General features: G+C 30.0%; 2 protein-coding genes across 2 annotated transcripts; one reads left to right on the top strand and one right to left on the bottom strand.

Moving 5' to 3' along the window:
* The first annotated feature begins 8,401 nt into the window (after positions 1 to 8,401).
* On the top strand, positions 8,402 to 12,700 carry LOC108457245 (CBL-interacting serine/threonine-protein kinase 8-like). Its single transcript, XM_017756200.2, has 14 exons — positions 8,402 to 8,954; positions 9,174 to 9,236; positions 9,329 to 9,400; positions 9,489 to 9,596; positions 9,682 to 9,756; positions 9,866 to 9,919; positions 10,027 to 10,152; positions 10,304 to 10,393; positions 10,889 to 11,020; positions 11,191 to 11,310; positions 11,606 to 11,722; positions 11,929 to 11,985; positions 12,081 to 12,155; positions 12,241 to 12,700. The coding sequence occupies exons 1-14, from the start codon at positions 8,796 to 8,798 to the stop codon at positions 12,340 to 12,342; spliced, it is 1,350 nt and encodes a 449-aa protein (XP_017611689.1). The 5' UTR covers positions 8,402 to 8,795; the 3' UTR covers positions 12,343 to 12,700.
* Positions 12,701 to 12,801: 101 nt separating this feature from the next.
* On the bottom strand, positions 12,802 to 15,426 carry LOC108457244 (putative pentatricopeptide repeat-containing protein At5g52630). The gene is made up of 2 exons (XM_017756199.2): positions 15,195 to 15,426; positions 12,802 to 15,061 (listed from the first exon to the last, which is right to left on the bottom strand). The coding sequence occupies exons 1-2, from the start codon at positions 15,369 to 15,371 to the stop codon at positions 12,881 to 12,883; spliced, it is 2,358 nt and encodes a 785-aa protein (XP_017611688.2). The 5' UTR covers positions 15,372 to 15,426; the 3' UTR covers positions 12,802 to 12,880.

The raw sequence follows: 15,426 nt of genomic DNA, 5'->3' as shown, positions 1-15,426 counted from the left end.
CATTCGAATTTGACATAATGAAGTTTTTTCTCCTCTATTTGTAATTTTTTATCTAAAGGATTTTTATGTAAAATTCTATCTTTTTTTTTTTTTACGATATATTACCATTATCGACGTCTAATTTTACAAAATGATATATTTCAAACATTAACATTCAAATACCGAATTTTGTTTATGTTGTCTGATAAACTTGTCTTTGGAATCTTATTCAGAGGTAAATTCACTAAATGAGTCACAGTACAAGTATTAATACAAGCTCAACCAATTTAAAATTTGTTGCAGTTTTAACCACGTATACTTAACGTGAACTCATTCAATCTGAACTAAATTTTCCTAATGAAAATAGATTGGTCACTTGCCTAGAACAAATAGATTCTCTAATTTGCACTTAGAATACCTCGCCACTAGTGCTTCACCAGTACCTCACCAATATCCAAGCACGTCAAGGCATGAGAATGTGACATGTGGAGTTCACTCCCCCAACCTAGCCAGAGACGGGTGTCGTACCCTTCGGTCTATGAGGGACACGTAGAACCTCGCCAATGATATCCCGTCATATTGAAAGCTACTTAAGGTTGGGATGCTTTTAAAGTGGTTGACCATGAATAGACCAAAGACATATGCATGTCAGGATCTAAGGATCAAAGAAAGGACTCACATCCACCTGTAAGTTGTACTAATTGAGGACATGACATTATGATTGTCAAGGATTCTCCCATAGAGTTCCTCACAATCAGCCTTCTACCGTACCTAAAAAAGACAATAAATACACAAATTGGCAAAAATTCACTATCACAACATATATATGTAATGTTGCATTTATGTTCCATGGTTTAAAAGTGTATTGGGTTGAGCCTATGGCAATGCCAAATCCATTCACTGTCGAGTGCCACAACCAAAGGGCCTTCCGAAACCGTAGACTCCGTATGTTTGGCAAGTAGTGGAAGCCAACAATATTTGTACCTAAGCTTGGACATTATCAAAGGTAAATGAATAGTCAAAGCTTAAAATTAAGAGTAGGTAAAAGTAATATGGAAGCACCTATAATAAAAATTAAATTACATTTTGTTTCATTTACTCAAAAAATAGATAAATTTATTTTTGTATGTTAGATCAACGAGTAAACTGGTCCTTTTTGTTAAAAATCTTATTCATTTCTACTATTAAAAACTAACATGACTGACAAAAAAATTATACAGTTACATGTGACATGCCATGTGTATCTAATTCTGACATATAGGGACCAGTTTTTAACGATGAAAATGGATGAAATTTTAATAAGACTAGTTTGCTCTTTGATTGCTCTTTGATCTAATATATAATGACTAATTTACCCTTTTTTTAGTAGAGAGGAAAAAATGCAATATGATTAGTAGCATAAGGGCCTCAATGGTACTTTTACCACTGAGAATATGAATAAATATATTAAAGTTAATTACACCAAACACCCCCAAACTATAACCTTCATTCTTAATCGGTCTCCAAACTTCAAAATATTTTAATTACATTGACAAACTATTGATATTATACTAATCAAGTCCTTTTATTATTAAAGTTGTTAATTTAACCGTTAAATGATACGTCACATAACTTTTAAAAGTAAAATCTAAATATAAAGTAAAACTTAAAAAAAAGTGAATGATAAATCTTAGTAAACGTTTTGAAAATCTCAAAACTAGAATTTTTAAAACATCTATTTTTACAAGATTCATTTTTCTTAAAATTTTCATTTTAAATCATATTACATAAGATCTAACGTGTCATGTAACAATTAAATTAACGATTTTAGTAAAATTAAAAGACCTAATTAATATAACATCAATAGTTTAAGAGTGTAATTAGAATAAATTAAAATTCAAGAACTAATTAAAAGTGAAGGACATAGTTTAAAAATGTTTGGTGCAATTAATTAATATAGTTTAAAAATGTTTGGTGCAATTAATTAATGTCATTCAAAGCAAAAATTAAAGGAAAAATTTTATTAGACTTACAAGATTGACCTATAAATGGCCCGGTCTAAGATAAGGCCATCTTAGAGGGTCCGGCTCCTATCAACCTCGATAAGAAATCGTACGTATTGTTTGGCTGCAGCGACAAGATCAACACTAATGGCGAGCTTTTGACCCTCTTCCCATTCTAATTTTTGTCCCCTTTCCTAGCTACATAAACAAAGATTTTGCTTCAAAATTTACTCCAATAATAACTACAATCCAAATTAATTATTGCAAAGTTATATTTAAAGGCGGATGCTCACTGAAGTCTAGGGAGTTTTTTCTACTATAAAGTCTTCGAAAATTTTTAAAAATTCTCATTACATTTTTTAATTTTTAAAAAAATTCAGTTAGACACTTCAAATTTTTTTCTTGTAAATTCTCGTTAAACCTTTAAATTTTCTGAAATTTATAATTAGATTCGTAAAATTTTCATATTAAAACCCTCGAATTTTTAAAAATTTTAGTTACACTTTCTAAAAACTTAATACTAAAATCTACCACTAACTATATCAAAATAAATTTGAACAAAACTTAACATATAATGTGATTTATACAAGGTGAAACTCAAAACTCTCTAAATTTCAAAGTCTATGTAAAGCTAATTACTATGCAAGTCTAAGCTCAACTGTAGTCGTGTCGAAAAAAAATATTTTCAAAATCTTAATTAGATAATATTCAAATACAATTAAAAATAATTTTAAAAAAGTAAATACATAATCTTATCCGATATGAATAAATATTCACGGTGCACTAATGTTTATCCATTCCGTATCTTTCTTTACAAGAGGACCAAAATAATATTAAATTAAAAATTATACAACTTTTAAACAACTAATTGACGTGTGCAATGCATAAAAATTTTCATTAATTTCTATAAACTATAGGATAAATTATACTGATAGTCACTTAACTATCAAAATCTTTTATTTTAGACACTCAAAATAAAAAATTATAAATTAAAGCACCCACACATTACATAGCTTGATAATTTTGGTTACTTCCAAGTTAGTATAGCAATTAAAAAATTGATATAATAACAAATTTAGTCTTCAAATGTTACATATTATATCAATTTAATCTTAATTTTAAAATCAACTCTAAAAATGTACAAATATTCTCAATTTGATACTAATTCTAAAAAATTAAAGAAATATATAAAATATATAAATATTTTTAAAAAATATAGTAATAAATTTAAATTTTATATTAATATTAAATAAAATAAAATCTCCCCACCTCATCCCTCTTCCTCTCCCCTCCCCACGGACCTCCCCACCACCGTCCCTCTCCCCTCGGTTTTCTCCACAAATTAAGATTTCTTCTCAGTTTCAATTATGATAGCAAGCAAATTTTCGTTACGCTCAAATTCCCATAAAAGACTTGATTCATCTTAACAACAATAAATGAGTGAACCATAAGACTAAGCATATTTGATATTCACCCTAAATAGTTGACACTTCTAATATATTTGCAAATTAGTCAGTATTTAGAGGAATGGGATTAAATGTTCAAATAGATTACCTTGATTCTAAGTCTCTCTCATCAACTTCAGACTGTTCATCAACTCATCAATTACTTCCGGAAGAAAACATATAACAAGAGCTCATGTTTTTGTGGTCCAAAATCCCCTCCTATCAAGCATGAAAATTCTATCTTAAGTTGTTTATTCTTTTATGGAATCCATAAATTAGAATATAGGACATAAATTTTCAAAGTTTGGGTCGTGAAAAAGTTTGGGTCGTGAAAAAGACACTCACATTATGTTTCAAGAAAACTATTGCAGCATCTTCATCACGGCCAGCACCCTTGCATAACTTTGACAATCCTTGCTCTATGTACTTACAGCTTCCACAAGATGATTATGTTTCAAGAGGGACGGTGGTGGGGAGGTCTGGTAGGGAAGGGGAGAAGGACGGTAGTGGGGAGGTCCGATGGGGATGGGGAGAGGAGAGAGACGGAGAGATTTTTATTTTATTTAATATATTATAATTATATTTGTTTAATATTAATATAAAATATTTATGTATTTTTATACATTTCTTCAAATTTTTTAGAATTTAGATTAAATTGAGAATATTTGTAATTTTTAGAGTTATTTTTTAAAAATATGAGTAAATCGATATAGTATGTAAAAGTTGAGGATAGATATATTATTATATCAATTTTTTAACTGTCATATTAGTTTATTGTTTGTGATCTAAACGGAAATAACAAAAATGACTAAACTATATAACGTGAGTACTTAAATTGTAAGTTTTTTTATTTTAGTGTCTAAAATAATTTTTTTATAATTGAGAGATTATTTGTGTAATTTACTTAAATTAAAATATTAAAATATAATATAATAAAAATAGTTTTTTAAATATATATATGGTAAAAGTATTCGAATTATCCAAAACACATCATAAAAAAAAAATCATCAATCGCATGCTTTTCAATTGATAGAAATATTTAATTCCTTGATGGTAATTAAGATTTCATACGTGGTTTTATTGAAAAGGTTAAAATATGCAAGTCGCTATACTTTTGAAAATTAAAATTTTAGTCTTTTTATTTTTAGATTTTAAAATTTAAATATAACTATTAGCACTATTAAATCTTTTTATTAAATTCAAGTTAATTATAAACTTATTTTTTTTAATTACATGGCTGCCAAATGAGTTGTTTTTTTTTCAAAAAAGTCACAGCAACAAATTTAACAAAAAGAACTTAGCAATGTTAAGAGTTGGACCTGAATTTAAAATCTGAAAAATAGAAAGACTAAATCATATGAAATAAAAATTTAGAGACTAAATTCCTAATTTTTGAAAAGAACAAGGACTTCTGGCACATTTTAACCTTATTAAAGCTAGTCTTTATTGTTGCATATGTTGTATGTAATTCTATGCGTTTAATTTTTAATTATTTTTCAAATATTATATTTTTAATTAATGTAATTAATGTAAAATAATATTTTTTCAATTTGTTAAATATAATTAAAAATATATTAATTTAGTTAAAATTTAAATATTATAATAATAAATTTAAAATAATAATTAAAGTACTTTTAATATATTCATTGCATAATTTAATTTTAGTTCATGTAATTAATATAAAACAACATTATTCAAAACAATAATTAATTAGTATAATTAATATATATCAATTATGTTACGTGTATTGCACATGAATATATGTATTTAATGTTAAAATGAAAATATTTTTCTACTATTCAATCTTTATTATTTTAGTCTCTAAAAATTGATATACATAAAATAAAAATTGATATACATAAAATAAATATTAAATTAAAAATAAAAATTAAATAAAACAACATGCAACAATTTTAATAATCCATGATAAATACGAAAAATATTTACACTAAATAATAAACACATTAAATACTTTTAATAATAATGATTAAAATTATTGTTGAAAGCATTTTTCAACTAAACCAACTAAATAATAATAATAAGACGAATCTAAATTATTTAGAATATCTAATTATTTTAGATTATCATAATTTCTTTTTAAAACATTTTAACTAGTAAATCTAAATTAGATTATAATTATTTTAATGTAATTTAAATAGATCTATAATATAATTAGCACATCTTTTACTGTAATCTATTCCATTTTCCAAATAAATATAAATTTATTATAATTTTCACAAATTTATTTTACTATTACTATCGTATACTAATTCATTTTAGACTTCTTCTTTATTTTTATTTAAATAAACCTAAAACTATAAGATAATTATCAAAACCTTTTTATTATAATATATTTCTTTTTCAATTAATAAATTTAAATGTATTATAATTATCATAAATTTTATTTTAATATAACTATTATAATATATTTTTCCCACTTTTTAAACTTGATTATAATTATTTTTAAATGGTAATTTAGTAATATAATAAAAAAAACAAAGAGTATTTTTATTAGTTCAAATATTTTAAATAAAACCTTAAAATCATTTTACCTGCCTATTTAATAATATTAATTAAAAATTTAAATTCTTTTGAAATTAATAAATTAATAAAAAAACTAAAATCATTTTACATGCCTATTATATTTCTTTCTTTCTCTTTTTTGAAGTTTTTTTTAGATCTGTTTCAAAAAAAAAAAAAAAGTCAAAATTTGAGTCTAACAGGTGACCTGTCACCAACCATAGAAGAGGAAAGCAGTAGTCAGCTCAGCCCTTAACTGATGGCCATCGAATGGCATAATTTAGTATTTGAGTAGTGGTACATATGGTTTTCTTTTCTTTTTTTCTTTTTTTTATATTTATATTTGATAAAATTATACATTTCGATATTTGAAGATAATCGTATTAAATTTTTAATGTTTAATTTAGATTTTAGAGTTAATTTGATGAAAATTCATAATTAGTTAATAATATTAACAAATAATTTTCATCCGATCAATCCTAAAATCGAAAATAAATCACATCTGTACTTAACAAATTAAACATAAATTTAAACAAATTCACAATTAACAATAAATTTATTATTTTAACAAAACCATAAAAAATTTGAAACCTAATAATATTAACAATTATTTTTCATCAAGTCGACCGCAAACCTATATTAAACAATAAAGGGTTAACACACTTACTTCTAAGTACTAAAATATATAAATTTTATTAAATACATGTACCAAATTAGACAAAAGCATAACACAGATACCACATTAGACAAAAATGTTGAAATTGAATACCAAAGGATATATTAAGTCAAACTAAAATTACTCAAAAAAAAGGTTTATTTCTGTTCAGTCCCATATTCTTTTGAACTCTAGAAATTTAGTTTGCTACTTTTAATTTAAAACATTTAATCTCTTTACATATCTAATTTAAAATTAAAACCCAATTAATAACAGTACTAATTGAGTTTTATTAAATTTGAATACGTGTTATCAATTATAGATCAATTTTAAATTACATATCTAAATATTGAAATGTAAAATATTTCAATCCGACTTTTATTTTAAATCAAACAAGTAAATGAACAAATATTTTTGAAAAAAATAAAACAACATTTGGTCTCTAAACTTGACAACTTTTCTCAAGGTTTTTGGACATTTTTTTGCCAATTAGTCTTGGAATTTGACAACTTTTTTCAGTTTAGTCATTGAACTTGGATTCTAATATTCTATTCGTGAGTAATAACATGACACTCTAAAATTACCTCATGTCATCACATGAAAATTTAAAGTTTATAAAAAAAATTTTAATTTATAAAATGCCCTGGTAATAACGTTGTATAATTTTGGAATGTCACATCATCATACTTTAACAAAATTCAAGTTAATGGACCAAATTGAAAAAAAAATTGTCAAGTTCCGATACTACAATGGACCAAAAAATTAAAGACCACAATGTAAAAGTTATCAAATTTAAGGACTAAATATTATTTTATCCCTTTTGCTAATAAAATTGGAGGAATTAAATTGGGACAAATCTCAATTTTTCACATGAATTTTGGTTTAATGTGCAATGTTACACAAGAACTTTTATTTTGTGCAATTTTATACATGGCATTTTTTATTTTTTATTTGATTCGATTTTCACATGCCCTTAACATTATTATCGATATATCATTTGATGTTTACGTACCACAAATAATTATTCTTATCTAATATAAAAACAATTTGATATGTTAATTTCTTTAAATGTGTAAAATTAAATAAAAACTAAAAGTTTATCTACACATTTGAACCAAAATCAAAGTTTAATGTGTATAATTGCACAAAATTAAATTTCATGCATCAAATTGCACATTTAATCAAAGTTTATGTATAGCTTTGATATTTAACCCAATTTAATTTAAGGTAAGGCCACTAAACTAATAGTAAGTTTACGTTTTTTATCATTCAACTTTAAAAAGTTACAAAATAGTCACTGTACTATACAAAAGTTTCCATTTAAATCTTTGAGATGTTAAAATCGTTGTTGTATGGAATTCATTATCCGCACTGCCTACACTAATCGAAAACTCTCATTCCACTTCTGTTTTATAATTCATTTTTTATATTAAGCAACTTTAAACGTCATGAATTTACAAATCAAAATCCAAAAAACTTTCTTCTTCGATCTTTAACACCGACTGTCAGATCGACTTGAATTTAAGGTATGTTCTTCTACTCATCGATGGGAACCGATCAACTGTACCAGTTGTCAAATAATCTTTTGGAGCTCGCTAGCCGAACTTTTTAAAAAAGAAAACTTAACAGCTCAGTGACTTAAATAAAAACTTTCAAATTGTTTGGTGATTTAAATGAAAGCTTTTGAATAGTTCAATGACTATTTTGTAATTTTTTAAAGTTGAATGACCAAAACATAAATTTACTAATAGTTTAGTGGCCTTAAGTGGAATTTTCCCTTAAACCAAATAAAAATTACCCCCTCTCTCCACCAAACGGTCAAAACCTAAAATCCCTCCGGCCTCCATTTGTTCCTAAGTTCTTTCGCCGTTTATTAAAATTCTACCTATATTTTAGTGGCCGTACATTTTTTTTATTGAGATTTCTCTTTCTCAAAAAAAAAAATCTATATTCAGAATTATTTTTATTTTTATTTCTGTCCTGCATTTTTTGTACTGTAATAATACTATAATTATTTAATTTATCAGGAAGTGGTAGCAATTTTAAATTCCAAAAAAGCTAAGAGATTTCCACTAACACGCTTTGGTTTTGAATATCTGCTTCTGGACCGAAAAGCTCTTCGCTTTTATCTTTTGATCTTTTTCTTTTCTTTTCTTTGTTTGGCGAGAGAGAAAGTGGAATGCTAAGACTGAGAAAATCGGAAGAAAATCAACGATGGTGGTGAGAAAAGTAGGGAAGTATGAGATTGGAAGAACTATAGGAGAAGGAACCTTCGCTAAGGTTAAGTTCGCCCAAAATACGGAGACCGGCGAAAGCGTTGCCATGAAAGTCCTCGATCGTAGCACCATTATTAAACACAAGATGGTTGATCAGGTCAAATTTTCACTTTTCTTTATATATTTTACCGAGAAATTTTATGAGAAAGTTCTTTAATTTGATACAAAGGATAGTTTTTGTTTAATCTTATTTTATATGTGTTTTTATTGAATTAAAGGTGAATTTGGTAAATTTTCATTGCTTAATCAGCTCTAGTAATCATGCTTCAGTATGATCTAGAAGTTTGAATTCTTTTATGTCTATTAATTAATGCAGATCAAAAGGGAGATATCTATAATGAAGCTTGTTAGACATCCTTACGTTGTTCGTTTGCACGAGGTAAGTAACTTAGAAGTATTATTAGAGTATGAAATTCCATAATTTGCATGCTTGGTGTGTTTCTAAAAATGGAAATTTTTTTATTTGTTAAGGTCATAGCAAGCCGAACTAAGATTTATATAATCTTGGAGTTCATTACCGGTGGTGAATTATTTGATAAAATAGTAAGTATCGTAAATCAAAACCAATTTCGTTTGTACTATAGGGTCTTTTCGTTTCCGTGAGTACTAAAGAGTGATGGTATTCATGCAGGTTCATAAAGGTCGTCTTAGTGAAGCGGAAGCTAGAAGATTCTTCCAACAGCTAATTGATGGTGTGGAATATTGCCATAGTAAGGGAGTCTACCACAGAGATTTGAAGGTGTTCTTTTTGGTAGAATCTAGAATGTAATTTTTCTATTTGTTTGATTTCATAATTTCTGACAATTGTTTGCTTCTATATGCAGCCTGAAAATCTTTTACTTGACTCCCTAGGAAATTTAAAGATTTCAGATTTTGGCCTTAGCGCGTTGCCGGAACAAGTAAGAAATTAAATGAAGGGTGAACCTTTCTGTGTTCCTCCCTTGTCAATAACATAGGTTAACAGTGGTATAATCACATGGGTTTTTATTTGGTGATATTTACGTTTAGGGAGTTAGCCTCCTCCGGACAACTTGTGGAACTCCAAACTATGTGGCACCAGAGGTAGTAATCACAAGAGTAGTTAGCTTTTGTGATGAATGCTCCTTAATTTAATGGTCTATTTTGTGCTGTTGCATACATCTTAAATCAGTATATAATCTCTTTTATAGGTGCTAAGTCACAAGGGATATGATGGTGCTGTGGCAGATGTTTGGTCTTGTGGGGTCATCCTTTATGTTTTGATGGCAGGTTATCTTCCATTTGACGAGCTTGATCTCACCACTCTCTACAGTAAGGTGTGAATTGTTTTCATGTGTACTAGTTTATCATTATTGTGTTTAACTTTCCTTCTGGATTCAGGACATAATTGCCAAAAAAAATTCATTCTAAGTAGTCACTACTTTATAGCTGCTGTTTTTGCCTTTTAGATTTTCTTTTGATCTGCAGATTGAGAGAGCAGACTTTTCTTGCCCTTCTTGGTTTCCTGTGGGCGCGAAATCCTTGATTCATAGAATTCTAGACCCAAATCCTCAAACTGTAAGTACTTGTTGTCCAACAAATTTGAACTCTTTTATCTGCATGATATTATTGCAATGTGTCACGAGGATGTAGAAATTGATGATGTGGATTCAAGGCATCCTGGAATGCACCCTAAAACAGAAATGATCAACCTAATCTAGTAGAAGTTGAGATAGAAATATGCAAGCTAATGAACCACAAGAATACTATCTCCTTTCTGATGGCTTAAAGGAGTCATTATTTAATTGGTTCTTGGTGTTCTGATAGCCTCGTGCTGACTGCCATAAACTCATGTTTCTATATGGATTGCTTTGACTCTTTACTTTGCATAACTTATAACCAGTGCAACCATGAAGGATTCTGGTCTCATATTTGAAACTAAGTGCACCAATCCTACCATTATATGGTATACCTTTTTTTTTTTTTTTTTGGCTGTGTTTTTAGTAAATTTAGTTTGTTTTCAATGTTTCATTTTGCTTGGTAGTAAGAAATCTCCCATCTCTTTGTGCACAGCGTATTACAATTGAGCAAATCAGGAGCGATGAGTGGTTTAACAAGGGCTATGTTCCTGTCAGACTTCTTGAGTATGAAGATATTAACTTGGATGAAGTAAATGCTGTTTTTGATGATCCAGAGGTTGATAAGGTATTTAACAACTTAAGCTTAATATGCTATAAAATTATAGTTTGGTTTTTGTATAAATAACTTAAACAAAGTTTCATTATGTTTGTGTCTGAATTGGGTTTATTTGTTTGTTTGAGTCCGTTCTTGTGATTAATTTCTAACTCTTAATTATTAATATTATATTGCTATAGGAAGAAAGGGGTAATGAGCCTTCAGGAAATGAGGATATGGGTCCTTTGAGTCTTAATGCATTTGACTTGATCATTCTTTCTCAAGGCTTGAACCTTGCAACGCTTTTTGACCGTGGGAAGGTAGAGTTCTTTTAATAAATTGTTTTATAATTACCTCGTCACCATTTTTGAAGGTATCAATTATGTGCTCCTAGGTTTTCCAACCAAAAAGCATGATCAGAAAAGCTGCTAGGCTTTTCTTTGCCTTTTGATTTCTAATGCTATCTGTTTATGAGCATTAGTTTCACCTGGAAGTCATTGCTGGAAATCATATATGGCAATTTCTTGGTTTTAGCCTTCAGTATATGTTTCTGCGAGGCAGTCAACTGTATGTGTTTAATATTAAGTTAAATGAACATATTATCCTTTCTGTCAGGACAATATGAAGTACCAGACACGATTTGTTTCACAAAAGCCAGCAAGGGTGGTTCTTTCTAGCATGGAAGTTGTTGCTCAATCAATGGGCTATAAGACACATATTCGTAATTATAAGGTATGTAAATCAAGCTATTAGCATTGCTTTTACCAGATTTGTTCTTCATTTAAATTTGTATTTTCAGTCTAGCATTAACAAGTTCCTCTTGTTCCTTCACAACGATTTATTCTCTTTGTTTACCAGTTATTTCATCAGTTTTGAGTGGAGAAAACTGTTTCCCATAGTTTTTCCATTGTCATCTAAACTATGATTATGTGTTTCAGATGAGAGTTGAAGGTCTTTCAGCTAATAAGAATTCTCATTTGTCAGTTATCCTCGAAGTAGGTTCAACTCCTGCTGATTCCACACCAACCTTTTAATTTAGTCTACTACTAATTTCCTTTTCCTTTTGCCATTCGGATTGTACTTTTTGAAGGTTTTCGAGGTTGCTCCCACATTTTTAATGGTAGATATGCAAAAAGCAGCTGGTGATGCCGGAGAATACCTAAAGGTTAGTTCCCTCGTTTCAATCACATGTCAAGTTTGTTTTCTTTAGTTTTGGATTCCAACATAAACAATCCATATTTTTCGCGCAGTTTTACCAGGCATTTTATAGCAACCTCGAGGAGATAATATGGAAACCACCAAATGAATCAAGCAAAACTAGGATCACCAAATCTAGGAGTAAAAGACGTTGACCTGTCATCCCACAACATTGCCAGTATTTCAATGGCATTTATGTTGTATTACAACCTTGAGGTCAACGGTACGACCGACTTGGCCCACCAAACTCCTCTCTTTGCCCCATGAGAAATAGGAAACTATAGTTTTTATTTATACCTTTTGGATGGATAGTGTTTGTAAAGCTCTCTTGTTTTTGATTCATAGCTTGTTTCCTTCAGTAAATGCCATCTGTTGTAAAAATACTAGTCCACGAAGTACACAGACTTTGACATTTTAGAGTTGGCTTTACCTGGAAATCTCTTTGTCTTGGAGTTTGTATTGTAATTTGTGTGTAAGATGTTATATATTTATAAAATTTTGACCCGTTAATAATTCATGTTTTTGGTATATTCATTGTTATGTTCGTATCGGAATCAGAATTACCTAGTTTAGTTTACCCTTTGGAATATTCATGAATATCATAGACAAAAGAATTTGCATGAAATGTCATTAATTCAACCTTCGTACACTGAGGGGTAAAAAAATGGAATGATGAGAAGCTGCCCTAACTCATCAAAGTAAACCCCCATAATCCCCACAAGAACACTGCCCATTCACAAATTTATGGAGCCGTTTGCTATCCCTAACGATGATTTCCCTTGCATTAAGTGAAGAAATAGCCTTCATAAAATTATGGCAACCCCTGCACATGCTTATATTCTTAATGATTCGTATTGGTGCAGCATTAGGCATGTTCAATAACCCAAATGCTACAGCCAATTTCTCACTATGTTGAACATTTGAAGGTAATGTTTTCCCCTCTTCTTCTTCTACTTCGAGTAACTCAAAACTTTCAAGTGATTGATATCCAACAAGACTCTTTGCTTTATCAAGTAATTGATCCAAGTAATCATACATCTCAGCTCCGTACGCTTGCCTCTCGTCGGGTTTGAATGAATAGACCTTGTCATGAATACTAATCCAGCTCCAATCCATTAACTTTTTAAGTCTCTTCTCTTTCATCAGTTCCTGTACTTTCGATACATCTTCCCATCTGTCTGCGGATTTGTACATATTTAACAGCAAGAGACAAGTCTCGGTATTTTTCGGCTTCAGTTCGAGTAACTTTTCAGCAACATAGAAGCCCAATTCAGTCTTGCCATCTCTTTTGCATCCTGCAAGCAATAGAGACCATATAGACTCATTGGGAGGAAAATCCATCTTCTTGATCATAACAAAAGCTTCGTTTAATAATCCCAACCTCACAAACATGTCAATTAAGCATGAATAATGGTCCATAACAGGCTTGATCTTAAAATCCTTTTGCATTGTCTCGAAATACCCGAGTGCTTCATTTACCATACCGGAATGAGCACAAGCCGATAAAACACCGACAAAGGTTACCTGGTTCGGTCTTACTCCCATCAGTCTCATATCCTCAAATAGTTGCAGTGCTTGTTGAGTTTGCCCATTCTGTGCAAAAGCAGCAATCATTGAAGTCCATGATATCAATGTTCTAGCAGACATCTCCCGAAAAGCTTTGCTTGCTCTCTCAATGCTTCCACATTTGTTATACATATTAACCAATGCAGTTCCCACTATCATATCAGACAGATGCCCAGTTTTAAGTGTCTGAGCATGAACCTGCTCCCCTTGTTCTAAAGCAAACATCTTACTACATACAGTTAAAATACTCGAGAAGGAATATATATCCGGTTTGAATCCGGAGTTATTCAATTTCGAGAAAACGTTGAGAGCCTCGGTTCCATTACAGTAAGCTGAAAGATCATCCTTTGCTAGTTCCATCATTTCACCATAGCCAGCAATTATCGAATTCATCGTAACCAAACTCATGTCTTCCATACCATTGAACAGCCGAAGTGCTTCACCGAACCGCCCACATCTGAGATACAAATACATGATAGAGTTCCTTATTCTGAGGTTTGGTTCATATCCAAGCTTAATGCTTAAACAATGAACTTGTACCCCAAAGCTCAAAGATAGCATTGTACAACACATACTCAAAACACTTGTCAAAGTGAATTCATTAGGCTCAACATTATCAGCAAGCATCTCAGTGAAGAATCTCAATCCCTTTAGAGCTTTACTATTATCTCCACAAGCACAAATTACAGCAGTCCATGAAACTACATTCTTTTCACCAATCTTTAGAAAAGCCTTAATAGCAGAATCCAAGTTTGCACATTTGGAGTATAAGCTACAAAGTGAGTTCCCAACACTTGTGTCGTGATCAATATGGTATTTAATACTGTATCCATGGATTTGTTTCCCTAATTCAACCGAGTTTATTGCAGAACATGCATTTAAAGCAATTCCCAGAGTATAATTCGTCGGAAAAGACCCGAATTCGAGCATCTCTTGGAAAACAGAAATGGCAACATCTGATTGATCATTATGAACATAGCCTGTCATCAAAGTTGTCCAAGCAACAACATTTCTTCTAGGTAACTTGTTAAAAACTTTTTGAGCATTTTCCATGGATCCACATTTGGCATAAACATTGACAAGGAATGTCATTACAAACACATCTTGATGAGTTCCAGTCTTGATGATATGAGAATGAAAATTTTGAGCCCCCGAAAACGAAGTCCTCTCAATACATTCTTGCAAAAGAGGGACATAACAAGATGTTTCAATCTTTGAACCATCTGTTATGAGTGATAGTGATTCTTGGAAGTTCAGAGACTCTGATGGGGTAGATGTTTGACTCTTGGGATAAGATATGCTTGGACTCTGAGAAAATCAATATGCAACTTAGCATCAATGCATATAAATATCAAAACCCATTTCTTGTAAACTTATATTGAAAATTGAGAATTTTAAATACCCAGGAAAGAGAAAACAGAACTTGTGTTGCTTTGAATACCTTACGTGTTAAAAGAGAAACGGTGGAGTGCTTTGTGGAGTCTGGTTCGAGCTTGAGAGTGCCGGTGCTAGCAAATGAAGGGAAAGAAGCCATAGAGAAAGGTGGGACAGATAATATAAATGTTATGAATAAAATGAAGACGCATTTTGTTAAAAGAGTTATGGACCTATTGTACATCACCTGTTACGTTATCCTAATTCCTATCTACTTTTGTGTGGGATAAGTGTGAGGC

The sequence above is a fragment of the Gossypium arboreum genome, chromosome 6, assembly GCF_025698485.1.
Source record: "Gossypium arboreum isolate Shixiya-1 chromosome 6, ASM2569848v2, whole genome shotgun sequence".
Taxonomy (NCBI): Eukaryota; Viridiplantae; Streptophyta; class Magnoliopsida; order Malvales; family Malvaceae; genus Gossypium; species Gossypium arboreum.
The sequence above is the reverse complement of the archived record's forward strand: the minus strand, read 5'-3'. Positions and strand labels throughout refer to the sequence as shown.